We start from the raw sequence: 17,291 nt of genomic DNA, 5'->3' as shown, positions 1-17,291 counted from the left end.
ACATCTATTAACTGTTTTCACCATTCAGGTAAGATACCCAGCAGATTTAAAGAAAGATGTTTTTATTGTCTTGAAATACACAGTACATTAATTCTAATTTCTTCATGATTTTAATGATTTTATCTATATTTGTTCCAACAAGACTAGATATTGTGAACCTCAAACAATTCATGGAAAATTTACACATTACTTGTACAGTAAAAGCATTACTTTCACAGAGGAGTAGAACTTTTAAGGATTAAAAATGGCAATAAAATTATTTAAAAGTATTCCAACGTTATATATTCTCCTGGGATTAAAATTTTCTATTTGAACTGCTTTAGAGTGATTCATCACTATGTAGTGCTTCAGAATTTTGGTAAACCCTTGTCTTTTTCAAAGTATGTGCAATGTAATAAGTACTATTTGTAGTAATTCATAACATGAGTACTTTGAAAAGTTTCATAGCTCCAAAGTGATTTTCTTGTTTTGGTTATCTAGTTTATTCCTATTGATTATTTCTATATGACACTCCAGGGGTTAATTATTTGACAGACTGCTGCAAGAAACCACCCAAAGCAGTGGGCTGAGTGTCTCAGATATTGATACCCCAAAATACTTCACAAGAGTCGTAACCATCAACCATTTCCTTCAAATATTAAGTAGAAGTGAATTTTCAGCCCTGACTCCTAAACAAACAAACAAACAAACAAACAAAAAATCCACAACAAAAAAGCCACCAAAAAACTAGACAGGTGAGTATACAGATATTCTATTCCACACACCAATGGACCTTCAATACAGGTACCCCAGGTTAAGAGAGCACTAAAATTTATTTTGCTAAATTGAAGATATCAGCACTCATGCATAAGTATATTTTGAACTTTTTTTTTTTTTCTTAAAGATGCCTCTTCAAAACCAGAAAGGACCATAGTTCCAAAGGAGCAGGTTCTGTTATTACTAATGACAAAAAGTAAAGAAAACTGATAACTGAGAATGTAATGAAGCTCACTGGAAGAGAAATTAAAATCAAACATTCAAGTAGAGAGATGACTGACTGAAGTGAACAATTGATCACTGTTAGTGAACGATATGCTGTGCTGTGTAGTCAGCACGATGTTCTTTCTTGTTCTGCACAAGTATTCATAAATCTACCCGTGTTGGCTCTAAACTGATGGATGTGTGTGCGGAGCAGTGAAACCAGACCAATATTTTACAGCAGAACACAGTTCTCTTGGCTGAGATCCTTGGAAATGTACAAGTACTCTTCCTGGCAGTGGGGAGGATTCACTTAGTTCTTACAGTGCCACAAAATAAACTGCTGTTCCCACCACAGCAGACCAGGGTGTGCTGGGTACCTGTGCCCAACCTTGCCATCTGCCAGCCAGCACGAGAGCAGGTGCCAGCTGCAACCTTTCCCAAAACTTCAGTAGGAGTTCATTAGTACTAGCTCTTCAGAAGCTGAACATTTGTTGAAATTACTGGAAGCTGTTTTGATCTAAGCCCAGGCTCAAACTCTAGGAGGTAGGTCTGGAATACAGAAGTAGGTACATGTACCTGCATCAAACATTTCCATCATCTGGGTCCAAAACCTGATCATTCCTCTGCACTACAGTTTTACCATGTCTTCTGTCAGTTGATTTTTCTGACAGCCCCACTACCTGGAGATTTGTGATCACACAAAATCTCAGTTTTCATTTTTTTTGGATGAAACTAAATTCTTGGTTGCTAAGAATATGTTGTGAACACAAGTCTCATAGGGTTCAAAAATGACTGATAATCATATTTTAAAAATATAATTTTTTTCATATTTTTAACTGTTCTTTGAATGCTTAGATTTAGTAAAAAGTGCTCATGTTGCATTCAAACTCAAGTTTTTAATCCCTTTTTTTGAAAATCCATATTTACCTGTTTCTACAATACATTCTGAGACTCAGTATAATATGAAAACATGAGGAGTCAAAAGTTAACTATTGCTGTGACAAATTATGTATTGTACTGATTAAGAATGGAAGTAATGGCACTGACTTTTCCAATATGGTTTCTACTGTTATTTACCCAATTGTTATGCTTGGTCTAAGAGTGCCAGAAACTTGTTAGTTCACTAAGACACAATATTTGTGGAAGAACTAGCAGATGCACACATACCTAAAAATAGTCTTTCTTCTGGAAAAAGGATAGCCTGAGTTTTAACCTGAATAAATATACCAATGCCACAAGTATCTATTGGCAAGGATATGCTTAAATCTCTACCTTCAGAATTCCTGGCAAAATTGCTCAGGACTTTGTGAAAACTAAAACCAGCTGCCTCTGGTTTCTTAGCATAAACTAGGAAAAATCATCCTCAAACTAAAACTTCCCAGGCTGTTGAAACTCAAGAGAATTACAGGTAAATGTCTCTCTTAATAGATATTCCAGCCTGATGCTGAATGACAAAATTCTGACAAGAGCGAAGCTACCTGGGGACCACAAAGGACCTGGGCTGAATTTAGAAATCTGAGCTTAAGATTTTAACCTAAGGTTTGCATCTAAGATGTAGGACAGCTGCATTTTGGAAAACCCATTTCAGCCAACTTCTGCATGGGGCCAGAAGCACCACAATCTTTACATGATTAAGACAACTGGAGTTTCTCTCCTATCTGCACCAGGTGGGGATCTTCCAGTCACCTTGTCCCTGCATCTAAATTCACTAAGAGCTCAGTGGGGAAGGTAATTTTGTGAATTCAGGATGTTCACTTCAGTCCTACATGGGACATATAATACCTGAGTAAAAGGCTCTGAAAGCACAGTCTTATTTTCAGCATTTCCAGCTGGCACTACTCTGGTGCTGAGCACCTTTTTCTGTACCTAAGTCTGCCATTGACAGCTAATTGCAGGTATTCACTGGGAGTCAGCATCCAAATCCTTTTAAAGGCTCTGACAGCAAGAATGTGATAAACAAAGTGTGTGTGGGAAGTTTCATATTGAAGAGGACGTGGTTCAGTCACAACTGGGTTCTTGTTTTCAAAAGTGCTGTACATTAAAAAACTAATAGAGAATGAGCAAAAACCTGAGATGAAACTTGAGGTATTCAACTGGAATAATGATTTAAATAGCTGAAGAACAATGCCCTTTACAGGCCTGATATTAAAGCTTATTCCAAAGAAAATATTTATTAACTATAAAAACACTAATGTGTTTTGCATTGATACCAACCTGTCCATAGCCAGAATGTTGTTAGTGTAGGACTAACAAAGAGTTGCAGCTAAATTTCTAATGGACAGGAAGGAATTTTTTTTTGAGGCAGTGGCACAAATTATACTTGACAGTTTTGATTATCTAAGGGAGCCAGCATCCTGACTCTTGACCCTCTCCTAATCTCCTCACTACACTCAAGACAGCTGGGTTTCAACAGCTCACGTGGTTCTCACAGAATGAATGCCTTCAGCAACAGGAAATATTTTCAACATTATCTGTTTCCTGTAGAGACAGGTAGAAAAATCATTTTCTGATGTTTAATAAGAATGGGGGGGAATAGGAGAACAACTCAGAATATATTAATACAAAACAGCAATCAACAAATAAAGAGCCCTAAATCTGATGCCAGTTAAACTATAGAAATGTGAGCTAATGGAATTGGAGAGTCAGGACCAGCCAGGAACTTAAACACAGTCTAGCCTCTACTCCTTGTCAGGTAACAGAAAATTAGCCCTATTTTTACAGCTTGGTAAAGATCATGCCATATCTCAGGTAGTCATCTGTTTCACCAGTGAAAACAAATGAGGGGAGCAAGGTGAAGTGCAACAGAGAGGGACCTGAAAATGCTAGAAGGGAAAAGCAGGGCAAGAACTGTACCACTGTCTCTAGTGGGAGGGAATGATGTGTTCAGGAGTCGTGGTTTTAGCAGACATTAGAGTCAAAATGCTGCACATGGAAAAACCCTTTCCTAAGATGGGAGAACTTGCCGAGGTAAAGGTTTCCAGCCCCTAAAGGCAGGACCCATGCTATGTGTGTTCCAAATTATGTATTCACCTAAATCTAGCAAAACTAGAGCTAGGCAAGAGAACCAGTTTTCCATATTATGTCCCAATGCCCCCACATCATGACAGTACATCAGTAATAGACCTAGACACTTCACCTTTCTCACTGGGCAACCATGTGGCTAGATTTGTGAATGTAACCATGTTTTTAAATTATTTGTAATGGGAATGTTGCCTGAATAAGGACAAGAAGTGAAATAAAGGCTTACAATTAGGTCCAGTAAGAACAAAGCAAATGCCATTTTTAATTCTGGGTATTTTCATAGGAACAACGTTATCTCTCCCGTTGCCCCAATTCAAATGCAAATTAAGCACCACATTTGTTTAAATTAGCTAGAGAAATAGATACACAGAAGCAAATGCTGCTAGTTCTGGGTTATGGTGCATATCTGATGGCACAGCAAGGTTCAAAGTATTATGTTAACAGTTCTGCAGCTTCAAAATGCTTGTTCTGTTAGCAAACCTTGGTCTTGAAATGTGTGCTAGAGGCTTTCTGAGGAAGCACTAGATGGAGTAAGTAAAAGCTAAAAGCTTTTTTCTCCCTCTGCCTCTCCCCTCAAACATAGCAGCAAACACATAAAGCAAATTAATCTTTTCATTCCAGACGTCATTTTCCATTCTTAGAACAAACCCATTCCTATATTTCAGTTATCTCATACATTGCGGCATCCATACTCATGGTGCCATACTCAGTTTTCAACTGGACATCACCTGAGACATTTCAGTGAAGAATAAAAAGTAGAATTTCCAAGGAAGAGACACATTGCCTTTAATATAAAAAAAAAGTATAGGAATTACAATTTTTCCATGGTGTTTTTTAACGTTTTCCATTAGAAAGCCTCTTAATGGCTGGAATAAACTTTGTGTATGATTCATTTATGGGAACTTGGGTCTCCAGTTCTGGTATTAATATATCAAAATTAAAAAAATTAAAAAATTAAAACCTGCAAGTATAAGAGTAGAGATCACGTTCTAGTGCTTTGCCTGCAGTATGAAATCTTTTTTACATGCTCTCCAAAACAGCACAAATTTTTCAGCTGAGCTCTTCCATTAGGAGAACAGAATATCCTCAGTGTCTTACAGTAATACTACCCTAATTATACTCCAAGAAAGATTTCTCCTGTGTGCATTATTTGCTTATGATTTATTATGATTTCCAGATCTCATTTTACTTTGCTTAATCACTCATACTCTAAATTACACCTACCATTCTGCCCTCAAAATATCCCCAGTGTGGATGCTATGAGGTTTTGTGAACTTGTCATTTGAAGTTTTCTTAAATGGCAAAGAAAGGCTGGCTATACCAGAATAGCAAAAGATACACGGAGGACCAAGACTTTATTTCATTGTGTTTCATCAGCAAGTAGTTTGTATGTGGAGAGCAACAGAATTTGTACCGATTGAAAAAAATGACATTATCAAAATTTTTGTGCTCATATATGTGACATGTAAGCTTAACCAGAAGTTCTGTCAGTGCTGGAGTGGTCCTTGCAAAACAGCACCTTCATGACAGATATCCAGATTTTTCTGAGCTCTTTTCTTTAAACCAGTATCTAATTCTTTAACATTTTAAAACTTTAATATTTTAAAACCATTTCACTTAAAAAATCTCCCCAAACAAACAAAAAAATTCCAATAAATCCCTGAAGTTATAAATTATTTAACTTAGTTCTAGAACTAATATCAGTGGGAGCATTACAGGAGTCATTGCAGTATAATTTTTATTATAAATTTATAGCATGTAAATATTTTAGACACCATCCATGAAGGTGAAACAGCCTTCCAGGCAAAAATGCAGACTCTCACCTTTAGGAAAAGAAAAATTCTAAAAAAATGCCCATCTGTAAGCCCAATAAAAAAAGCCCTTTTTCCATGTAGAAGATGATAATCTGAGAGCACACACCACTATGTGCTTTGGCCCATCCAGTGTGGAAATGCACTACCTACAGCTGTCCAGGGAATGTCCCTATTTGTCACAGGTTGAGGTAAGTTAGTAGTGAGGGGCTGTTAAGGAGCAGTTCTGGCCCAGGATGCCCACTGGAAGATGATCAGTGTGAGATAACCCAGACACAACCCTCTTCAGTGAGACACAAAGGAGACTTCTGGGAAATGTCTCTGTTCCATTTAAACTGGGATTGGTTCTAATGAGGTTGTTGGGACATTTGGTTATTACTGCTGTTGCCCAAGAAAGGACAAAACCGATGGGTGAAGGTTAATGTGTTCATAGTAATAAATGCCAAGAGCCCCAGGGTATATGAGGAGAGTTTTCTGAATGTGGCCTTGCCTCAGGGAAAAGGGAGCATGGGGAGCATGGCCAGCAGCCCTACCCGGGGAGCAAGGATGCTGCCCATCTTCGTCATTTGTACCGTAATGAATGTTTTGAAAGCTCCTATTGTTTGTGGCCTACATAAGTTGACAAAGTGCCTTCAGAGCTACTTCCTACCAGAGAGACATTATAGTCATTATTATTATTATCTGGATTTGTTTCACTGTTAGTGGTATTTGACCAATTTTTGCGCAGTGGGTTTTCTTTGTGTATTCTCCCCTAGAGCTGCAGTCTTTTCTGACAGAAGTTTGCTCTCTATAAGGAGTTCAGCAGCAGGTCACAGACCTGGTTTACAAATGAAAAAACAAATCAACAATCAACTTAGAAGAATAAGAAGACTCCACAAATCTTTAAGTAACCTATTGAAAAACTAGAAACACATATTTCTTGGACTTTCTTCTTTTTCTCTTCCTGACCCAGCATCCTCACTTCTCTGAGGTCATACACTTTTTTATGATTGTCATTTTCCCCTCAGATTTATCATAACTAAGTGATATTTAGACAGGTGATAACGGGGATAAGAGAAAAACAAGAAATTAAAGGAGATAAAACAAGGCAATCTGCAGATTGAGCCTTTGGTCACAGTTGTTTGCATTATTTCCCCCACACGAAATATTTTTTCTCTTGGGAAACTGTCTCACTTTTAGATAAACTTTGATAATGGAAGATGTTTCATTACAAAAGAATGAAAAGCTTAAAATCTGAAGAGGTAATGTGGAACACTTAGATCAGAATCAAACTAAAGATTGGACCAAAGCTGAGCATTTCATTGATAAACACCTCATCTGCCCTGCAAAAATCAAAGCCTGCAGATCCTCTAAACAACAATTACAAAGGGAATTTTACTAGAAAACATTTCAGGGCCTATCTATTTCAATGTATAGGAAGAAATAATCAGCACACTTGAGGGGGTGTTTTTGTTGATGAATTTTCCTAATTTTCAAAAACAGTATGAGTGGTCTAATTGATTCTTCTACACAGTCTGTCTAGCCATTTCCTATACAGATCCTAATTTTTCAAACTCTGAATAACTCTTAAAAATCTAAAATGATTTCCTATTTTTTTCCCACTGATTTTTATTTTAACCCTCTTTTTCAGATTGACCTGAAATTCAGAGACTGACAGTCGCTTCTTTTTCTCTACAAACAGCGCTACGTAATGGTATGAGATAGAATGAAACCTGAAATATTGAGTGACTTATACATGCACTTTTATATATTTGCATACATTTACGGATATATGCACACGTGTGTGTACGTACAGGAGGGAAGGAATAACTTACCTATGTCCCAAGTGAGGGGGTTATTCTGCTCCATCTCCCTTTTCCCTATGACGTACCAGATGCAGGCCATCCAGTGAGCGAGCAAGGCAAACATGGACATGAGGAGCGTGAGAACGATTGTGCTGTGCTGGGAATAACGATCCAGCTTCTGAAGGAGACGCAGGAGGCGCAGAAGCCGCACTGTTTTCAGAAGGTGGACAAGGGAAACCTGGGAGAACGGGGGGTGGGAAAACCACTTGTCAGCATCTAAACTGTTTTTCAGCAGCTTACTTCTATCACACAGTTCTCTTGTTTCAAGAGAGGAAATTTTAAAGCTCTCTGAAGTGTTGCCCTCTCTTCAATCAGATGCATAGCTAACTAGACTAAATCTTCAGACAGCAGAGGACAGCAAAGAAGAGGCTTTAAAAAAAAGGTGTGAAGTTTTGATGTGTAAATACATAATTACTATGGCTGGTATAAAGCAAACAAACTTGAAATACTAGACTTTTCCTGTTTTGTTTTTTTTTTTTTATTTATTTATTTTCTTTTTATGCAGTCTTCTTTCAGATTTAGCTTAAAAAATTGGATTTTTTCACAAAAATCCATTTTGTGAAAAATGGATTCTTCCTAGCTCTAGGAGAGAGATACAATTGTCAAACTGACCGAAGATCATTTGATTGCAATATGAAACCACAAAATAGATATCTCCAAGCACACAATGATTTTCAGCTTCAGCTAACAGCAGACCAAATTTAACTGTGAATGGGATGAAACCAGCCTATAATTTAGCATGGAAGAGGTAATAACAAAAAGCAGATATTTTGCAGAACAATAAAGCAAAGAAGTTAGAGAAGGCTCAAATTTGTTCTTGAGATTTAACCCTATGTTCAGGGACCTGGGCATATTTTACTGCTCTGCACTAAGTAGTAGTCCAAAAAAGCTTTCACTAAAACTTCTAATACTGCTTGTTAAATTCCTTAACTAAAATATTGTTGCCTTTTGAGTTTATGTGGCAAAAGCATGACATAAGCTGCTCAGCACCCTAACTATACATCAGTTTATGAAGTATATGTCTCTGGCCTTAGAAGAGTTCCAGTGTAAAGTGAGCAGTCTCTGGATGACTCCAACCCTTCCAGAGCATCCTGCAACCTACATCCGTACCATATTCTGCACAGCCCACAGCTTTGCAGGGAATGTACTTGGCCTGTGTTTCAGCTGTTGCGCAGAGTTAGCAAACAATATGCAGATTATGATCCAAATATTTCTAATGTATTTGTCTAAGATTAAATAGCCATAATTTTCATTAACGGTAAATTTCCTTCATTTTGTTTTCTTCCTCCATTAATGAGACAGTGGGATTAAGGCCTGGGGTTGATACAGGATGCAGTTGGAAATGTAATATCACACTTGATGTGTCTTGCCACAGCACTTTCAGAGCACAGTAAAGACCTCTCTCAAAAGCAAGTCTAAAAACACAGCTCAATCAATATCTTTTTGCTTTTGCTAATCCAGAAGATCCTGAAGCTCAGCCTTTCTGTTACCAAAGTTAATAATCTGACATCTAAATTTTATATGTGCACATTCACCACCAGCTAGATCTGAGGTGACTGATATATTCTGTAACATATGGTGTTTCTGATTTGTTCAAAGACTTAAAAACTCATTGATTATATTCCACTCTCAAGAATTAGGTATGTGGGAAACCTGTAAAGAAGAAAAAAAGAAATCTACAAGCATGATTTTTTTTGTCACTACAGTTTTGGTAGTGCATAAGTAATTCTCCCATGAGTCTTCAAAGGGCAAGATTTGCAGCCCTTTATTTAATGTTTTTTTTTTTTTTTTTTTTGTCAAGAACCTTTACATTTTTTCTCATGTACATAGTAAGGAAAAAAAGAAAATCAACAAAAATATGACATTTTTTCAAAATACATTTTTAAATAAGATCTGACATTTGAGCACACAAGCATTTACAAGGTCATCTCTTGCATTTCATTCCTCATCTTATGTCATTCTCCATCTACAGTGCCAGAGAATTATGTCTGTGTTATGTCCGTAGTCTTCAGCTCAAGAGTATCTGCAAATCAAGGGCAGAAGGCTGCAAAATGTTTGAAGTATTTCCCATGTTTATATTACTACAAACATATAAGTTTAATTTATAATTATTCTTTAAGTGACATGAAACTGTACCAACTGCCTCTGTTTCAGTGCTAATTCATTTCCCAAAGTCTCTTTTTCTTCTCTCTCATCAGCTTGTTTGAACCAAACATGATTTTGTTGCACTTATAACATAAATGAGTTCCTATTCATGACTGACTCTTCAAGGGGTAACAGCAACATACAAACATTTGTATTATGATTTTGTATATAATCATTGTATATGTGCTATGGCCTACACGTTGGAGCCTGCATCTTCCCATGGGAGCCTATGTTCTAAAACATCACAATTAAATAATGATAGCTTTGGTGAATTTATTTATTTATTTATTTTTAGATTCCTACAAATAAGAAATTGCAAAAGGACTGTTACAATTATATATGTGCCCTGCCAGTTATCAGTATTGCTTAAATTCTTACCATTTTTGTTAAGCTACAGATATAAAGACAGTGAATCATATATCATAATATTCATTTTCATGTGGAAGCATTTTAAGGCTTAAGGACTGCCCCATTTAAAAATAATTTATTAGTAAAATTGAACACAGATGTAATTAATCATGTATTATTGCACTGAATTTTCTCACTAGTCATGCCAAATGCTCTTCTGGTATTGTGCCCAATATGTCATTGGAAGATCTAAAACACTATCAGGCAGCTTATTTTTCTATGTCACAAATCTAGGAAGACAAAATAAGGAGTCAGCACTCATACTTGTGCCTGCATAGATTTTTTTGTGCCCACAGATATAAAATCATCAAAATTTTCCATTTTGTTAATCGTTTTAGACTAGCTGGGTTAACTTTTTTCTGTCGAAAGGACAGGGACAGAATTTTATCTGAGACTAACACAAACTCAATCAGCATAGTCCTGAGAAGTACTGACAAAAAATAAAGTTGCTACAAACCAGTGATGAAATTCTCTGCTTGAATCATCTCCTACATAAAAGAATGAATTAATGAAGAAACGGGATACATTTTAAGAAATGACTACTGGGAGAGATATTTTTAATCATTTTCTGTCCACCTGGTTAGTTGCTTTTCCTAAAACAAATGATACTCTTGCTCTACAACCATCATTAGCTACTCAAAAAGGAGCAATTCAATCATTAGAACAAGTGCTTAGTGGCCTGGTTCTCATGGCAACATCTGAAGTCATATTTCCCCAAATTAAGGGATGCTTTATGTCAGGTGAACACAAGGATGGAAGGAGCTGGACGTCTTGGCATGCACTGAGGATAGGCAGGAATGTGCCTGTGGTCTCAGATCTCCAAAGAGTCCCTGATTTTAACAGTAGGGCAGAATCCTGGTAAGGTATAAAGGCAGTAGAGCCAACTCATACAATTTAACTTTTGTTTTTTTCAAAATATATACAAAAATAGCAAAAGACTCCACAGCATTTAGAGGCACTTTGGCTCCATCAGTGTCCAGCTGGGGTACGACATATATGTGCCATACATACATACATACATACGTAGGTATGTATGGCACTGTACTTATGGCTTGCAGAATTTAGAGCTCCCTAAAGGTTTGGCCTTTGTGCCGGAGCCTGAGCAGCAAAAGGAGTGAGATGCTCCCTGATGCCCCTTCTCACCGTTCTGTTGAGGCAACATCTGAAAGTCGATGAAGTGAAAATCTGAGAACAGACACGAGGAAATGGCTTATTAAGTCATGAAGTCTGAAAACAGTGCAATGTGATTAACACCTCCCCCCATTCTTGAAACAGTTGATAAGTCATTGTTATCTTGAGGTTTATATTAGCAGTTGCCAAGTCTTGTCATAACAGTAGGTATGATACAGTAAGGCACTGTGTTCCCATCAAGGAATCATACAGAGGTCTTATTAAGGAAAAAAGTTTAAAACTATGACAGGAGATGCGTATTAATCATATTATGGCAGCATTTTTAATAATGCGACATTTTAACTGCAAAAATAAACATTGGATAATACTTTCTTCTCCAGAATTAAGTATGGAAATCTTATCAGTCCTTCCAGTAGGGGCAAAAAGTGTATTCAGGTTTTTCAATTTTCTCTTTCACATAAAAATAAACATGGTTAATTTAATGAAAATTATTAATAGAAATTGAATCAACTGCATTCTGCTGGCTGTTCGGTTTGATTGTAAGGGATAAACTGAGATAGTAATGCAAAATATGTAATTAAATAATTACTCACCTTTTATAAAGAAACAGTGAACAGTGTAAAACTATCGGGTTTTAAAAAGCATGTTCACTAGCATTAAATTGATGGTTCTTTATGTAATAAATGACATGAAAAGGGAGTTCGTTGAAGGAAATGCAATTAAATTATAAAATCAAACATGATATTTTATATGGGACCCTTCCTGACTAGTGCTTTTCTATGTTTTAATGTTTTTTTTTCTGATATGTGTTTATTCTATTATTGCTGTACTTGTCTGTAACTCACTTTTAATGGAATTGAGATTGAGTGCATCAGTTTATGAAAGATCAAAATTCCGGGAATTAGAAAGTGGACAGCTGAAAACCTTAGTCTTTTATGGCAAAAAAACACAAAATTAAGAACTTCTGCCAACATTTTTTCAAAAACTAAGCCTTCTGATTCAGAGGGGCAGGAGGTGTTTGCATTTTTTGGGGGGTATCTTTTGCTTGTTTGTTTTTTGCAGTTTTACTTAGTAGATCCTTACTCTACAAAATCTAATAGGGCTAGAAGAATAAAAACCTTTGTCTTAGCATAAATAAGCCAACGCAAATGTAACCCATCATGATTTTGACATCACCTAATTTTAGAACAAACATTTTCAAATCAGATTAAATTTTTGTCATTACCTTCCTAAGAAAAAAAAAAAAGATGAGCTGGAATCAAAGTCGAAGTAAATGACAATTGTAAGCAATCCATGTTAGAACACACAAAAAAATTAGTAGTCATTCTGTAATTTGTTCACTAAAATTCACAGATGTAAAGAGAAAGAGGATTCCTGACTAAATAAACATGCTAACAATAACAATGATTTACTTTACCACATTAAAAATTTATGAGTCTTGAAAAATTAAGGACTGGATTTATGCACCATAACAAAGCAAAAGCCATAGCAAATTTTATTTAAATATAGTAATTAGACACAAATTAAATAGATGCACCTGTTTACAAAGCAAAGATAATTGATTAAAAAATTGGTATATCCAGGGTGAAAATACACCACAAAGCTGTAAAAGACACCTGGGTATTTTGGTTAATTAAGTTTAAGTCTCCAGATCTGGGAAAAAAAAAAAACAAAAAACAAACAAACAAAAAAAAAAAAAAAAAAAAAAAAAACAAACCAAAAAAAACCCAAAAACACAACACATCAACAAACCCCTCTTGAAGAAAGAGAACTATTAAGGAGATGGGTTAGTACTTACCACAGTGACGTTGAAAGCATAAAGAAGATCAAAAGGAAGTGCAGCAATTAAGTCAATGATAAACCATGTAGTCACATAGTGGATACAAATAGATCTTGCTTCAAATATCACTTGGCCAGACTTGCTGACATATGTTGTTCGGAAATTTAAAATAATATCTGCTTGACAAAGAATGAACAGAATCAGAGACAGTGATTTCTAAATTCCTGGGCACAACACCAGGAATCCAGCATAATGCTGATTCTTTTTCTTTTGCATCATAAATACCACATGAATAATCTAATACAGAAACAAAAAACCCCATAGTGGTAAGAGATGCACATTGGAGTTAAACCAATGAATGCATTATTCTTTTCAAAGAGTAAACAGAATGTCTAAAACATTCATCACTTACTGATTAAAAAGGGGGTTTGAATTAAAAAATATCTGTATACATTGACCTTTAAACTGTAAAAATATAGATATTTTTCTAAATTAAAAAATAAGGGTACTATTTTTGTGCATACAGTTTATTTACATTTACTTTGAAATAAAAATAATTGTTTTATTAAAAATATGATTTAAGCTCTTTTAGCAATAACTACTTAGCACAGATGACAAAAGTCATCCTCGAGGATAACCATTTTTTTTTTAATCAAGTGAAAAATGCTGAACACCCTTGAACAAAAATTCTTTTTGGGCTATGGTGGAGATCACAAAAGTGATATGAATTGCTTAGTGACTTGTATATTTTGTATGTTCCCATCTAACATTCCAGGATGTATGTATTTCAAGATGAGATATACTTTTGACATGTCTTGCCAAAACACATTGACACATGAAAAAACCTTAGTTCTTGACAACAGAGACTCAATTATTTTCATGTCCTACAAAATGAAGATTATAATCTGTCCTCAAGCTATGCACCCTGTTTCTACCAACATTAGTGAGAACTACTTGTGTAACTTTTACAGTGTCAGAAAAGAGTGCAGCCAACCATTAAGGATGGTGTTTTACAGCAAGATGGCTTTAGGGGAAAAAAAGAAATTGATTTGCATTTCTCCCTAGAAGTTCTTTAGGTAGACTACATTAAGACTGCATAAAGTATGACCTTTTCTTCAAGCCTGCCAACCATAATATGCAAGAAGACAGAAAACAATCTTTCTCCCCCCCACTGAGGGCAAAAGGAAGAAGAGAGAGTTTCAGCACAGAAAGAAAATCATGTTGGATTTCCTTTGGGGTAGCAGAAAAGATTCCTTTAGGATAAACTCTGATCAAATCCCAAGTTCTAATGTTCTGGGTCTGAAAAAATAACAATTTGCCAGGTTTCACTTGCAGAAAAATTTTATGCTGTCTTCATCTTGAAGCCAGACAGCTTGCCATGATCACTTGTTATACTGGTCAACCAGTATAGCTGCTAGTAATAAACCTGAGGTATTTCAAACAGCCTGACATTTGACTCAACGGAATCAAGTTTCCTAAATGAATGACATTTTTCTGGAATTTCTCAGTTTCTTGGCAATTTTTTTAGGATTTTGTGCAAAACCATAACACAAGGTGACCTAGACACATATTGGAGGGTATCTTCTGTGGACTGAGGTCTTGTAGGTTATAATTGGTTTGTGGTTTAAGAACTAATGTTTTCATTCAACCAGGTACTCAGGCTGAATACAACATATAAGTAAAATCAGAGATATAATAATTTTAGATTACCTCATGAAGTAGTCTCAGCTGTCCCTGCATTCTTAAAGCTACAGAAATGTTATGAAATTTTCAATAACACACTTAAGATGGGAATATAGCATAAGTTCACATGGTTCATAATGAGCAAGGGGGTGAGTTTAACTCCACAGGCACTTTGTAGAGACAGCTCTTTACTGGCCACATTTCCAGTTCAGTCACATAGAAAATGTCTTCATGAGGACTTGCTTCATAGCAATAAGAAAGATAAAGATACTTGCATCGCTAGTATTTTGAAACTTCTCATTCTCATTTGTCTTGCAAACTCCAAAGTGTAGTTATCAAAGTCAGGAGAAGTATTTGCTTATTTATTGCCCATTAACATCTGTGAAGCAACTAAAGCTTTAACAGAAAAGGAGATAAATTCTTGCTTTAAATGTAAGTGTATCCAGTACACCAAAGGCTTATCAATGTGCACATGCAATTCACTGTTCAAGATTGTAGAGATTAGAGGTTTTTCTGCACTGCACCCTTTCCTGCCTTCCTATCAAAGCAATTTAGGGCAACAGCCAGATGATAGCTATATACAAGAAAAAAAAAAATCGGAAATGCTAAGTACTTCTTTCTGCCTGCAGCTTATTAGATAAAAGTCCAGAGGGCAGGAAGTAAGTGTGATCCATCTTGTATTTCTTGACAACTTCCTGAGCTATACTAGGGTGTAAACAGTTTCTTCATCTGGGCAATCTTATTTACAGCTTAACTGCTGTGCTAGAGTACTTACTGAGAAATCTGTGGGGGAAAAAACAAAAAAAGAATTCCTGAGACAAAAAACTTGTAAGAGCACAGAAAAATCTTTAACACAAGTTTAGAAATTACTGTTTCTTCTGAGAGACTGCATCATTTCTAGGAATTATATATTCCACAGTTTTCTTTGGATTTCTGTTAAAAACATGGAAGATTTACTTTTTCCTTAATAAATATTTTCTTATTACTAATAATATCTTCTGAAAATATGAGCACACTATTTAATATTTTAGAATTTGTTTGTTAATCTTATTGTGCAGTAGCTTCTACGAACTGATGACAATGGAAAGAACACTCTGAAATTCAACAGAAGCATCAATAATGTAAAACTTCAGAGATTCCAGATAATTCAAGAGCTTAAAAACTAATGGTTTTCTCTAGTGCTGAGTTTGTTCCAAACACTTTGAGATGAAGTGTGTTTTAATCATTTCCTGCAACAAGAAGGGCAACAACTGTAAGTTTACACATGTAAAAGAGAGAGAGACATTTAATCTCTAAGCTGATTCTCAAATCATATAGGAAGTGACTCCAACATATTTCCATAATTAGTGGGTTAATTTTTTTCTACAAGAGATGCACTTGACTATACTATCTTTAAGTATGCACTAACAAAAACTTCAGCCTGTGCAAACTTCATATTTAAAGCTGTTTGATATGTTTGTTTCTGGCTGGCACAAAGACTGCAATCTCTCTCCTGGTTTAGAACCTCTGTTTTTTGAACACAAAAACCAAGCATTAATAACAAAGATTTTTACTAATGAAAAAAACCTGAATTTACTTTATTGCAATTTTTTTTAATGTGAGATAAGAAAGTATCACTTTAACTGGTCTTGTGAGCCACAAATGTCATGTGCTCAGGAAATCAGAATAGAACATTTAAATAATGTCTCTGACATGAGAAATGTCATTATAAAGTTACCCAAAACTAAAGCAGAATGTATCAAACAGCAGAAAATATCAAACTGCTTAACTCATTAGAGCTGTCTGGAAGCACAGCACACACAAATCTAAAATACCTCTGTAGAGAGGGAAACTATATAGAGAGAATTATGTAGATTAGGAAAAAATTGAGTTCTTATTTTGTTATATAATATATATTCAATTTCTGTTCAAATTAGACAGACAAAAAGTCTGGATTCAAAAAAATTAAAGCTCAATATAAAGTCTAGACTATCCTATTGACTTTAAGAAATGTCCTTAAGTAATGTTTAACTACATGGCCTTTTCTTCAAGATTTATACTGCGTTTAACACAAACACATGTCGTGTTAACAAACACCAATGTGTCTTAAGTCAGTCATGAGCTCCTCCTTCCCCACTCATTTCTGTACACACTGCTGTGTGTGAACCTTGAGCAGAGTGTCACTCTTCCAAGCAGAGAGGTGTTTTTTTTTTCTTCTGTTGAACACAAAGGTAAACTTGACCAGAAAACACCCAACAGGGAGAACCCAAGATCTCCAATTTTTAAAAGGCTTGGAACTAGGAACCATAACACCCTTGCACACTGTGTAGGAAAATGGGCTTCTGCTCCACACACCTTCTGATCACAGTTCCCTGCTGATGCAATCATTTTCTCTTTTTGAGTACTGTTCCTCTGAGTGCCCCTTCTCTCTACCCTGCAGACTGTTCACCTTTCCCTACCAACCCAACACAACACAGACTAGAAGCCCCTTTAGGCACTAAGTCCTCAAGATGCATGCAGAGATAATAA

General features: G+C 35.8%; 1 protein-coding gene across 1 annotated transcript in view; it reads right to left on the bottom strand.

Moving 5' to 3' along the window:
• The window catches only part of KCNH8 (potassium voltage-gated channel subfamily H member 8), a 174,186-nt gene that overhangs the window by 56,929 nt on the left and 99,966 nt on the right, over positions 1 to 17,291 (bottom strand). The window contains exons 6-7 of the mRNA XM_062496214.1: positions 13,119 to 13,276; positions 7,607 to 7,814 (exon numbers count right to left, since the gene is read on the bottom strand). Of these exons, the coding sequence (XP_062352198.1) occupies positions 7,607 to 7,814; positions 13,119 to 13,276 (366 nt within the window). The remainder of the gene's footprint in view (positions 1 to 7,606; positions 7,815 to 13,118; positions 13,277 to 17,291) is intronic.

This window comes from Cinclus cinclus, chromosome 1, assembly GCF_963662255.1.
Source record: "Cinclus cinclus chromosome 1, bCinCin1.1, whole genome shotgun sequence".
Taxonomy (NCBI): Eukaryota; Metazoa; Chordata; class Aves; order Passeriformes; family Cinclidae; genus Cinclus; species Cinclus cinclus.
Note: the sequence above shows the minus strand (reverse complement) of the source record. Positions and strands in the feature narration are given on the sequence as shown.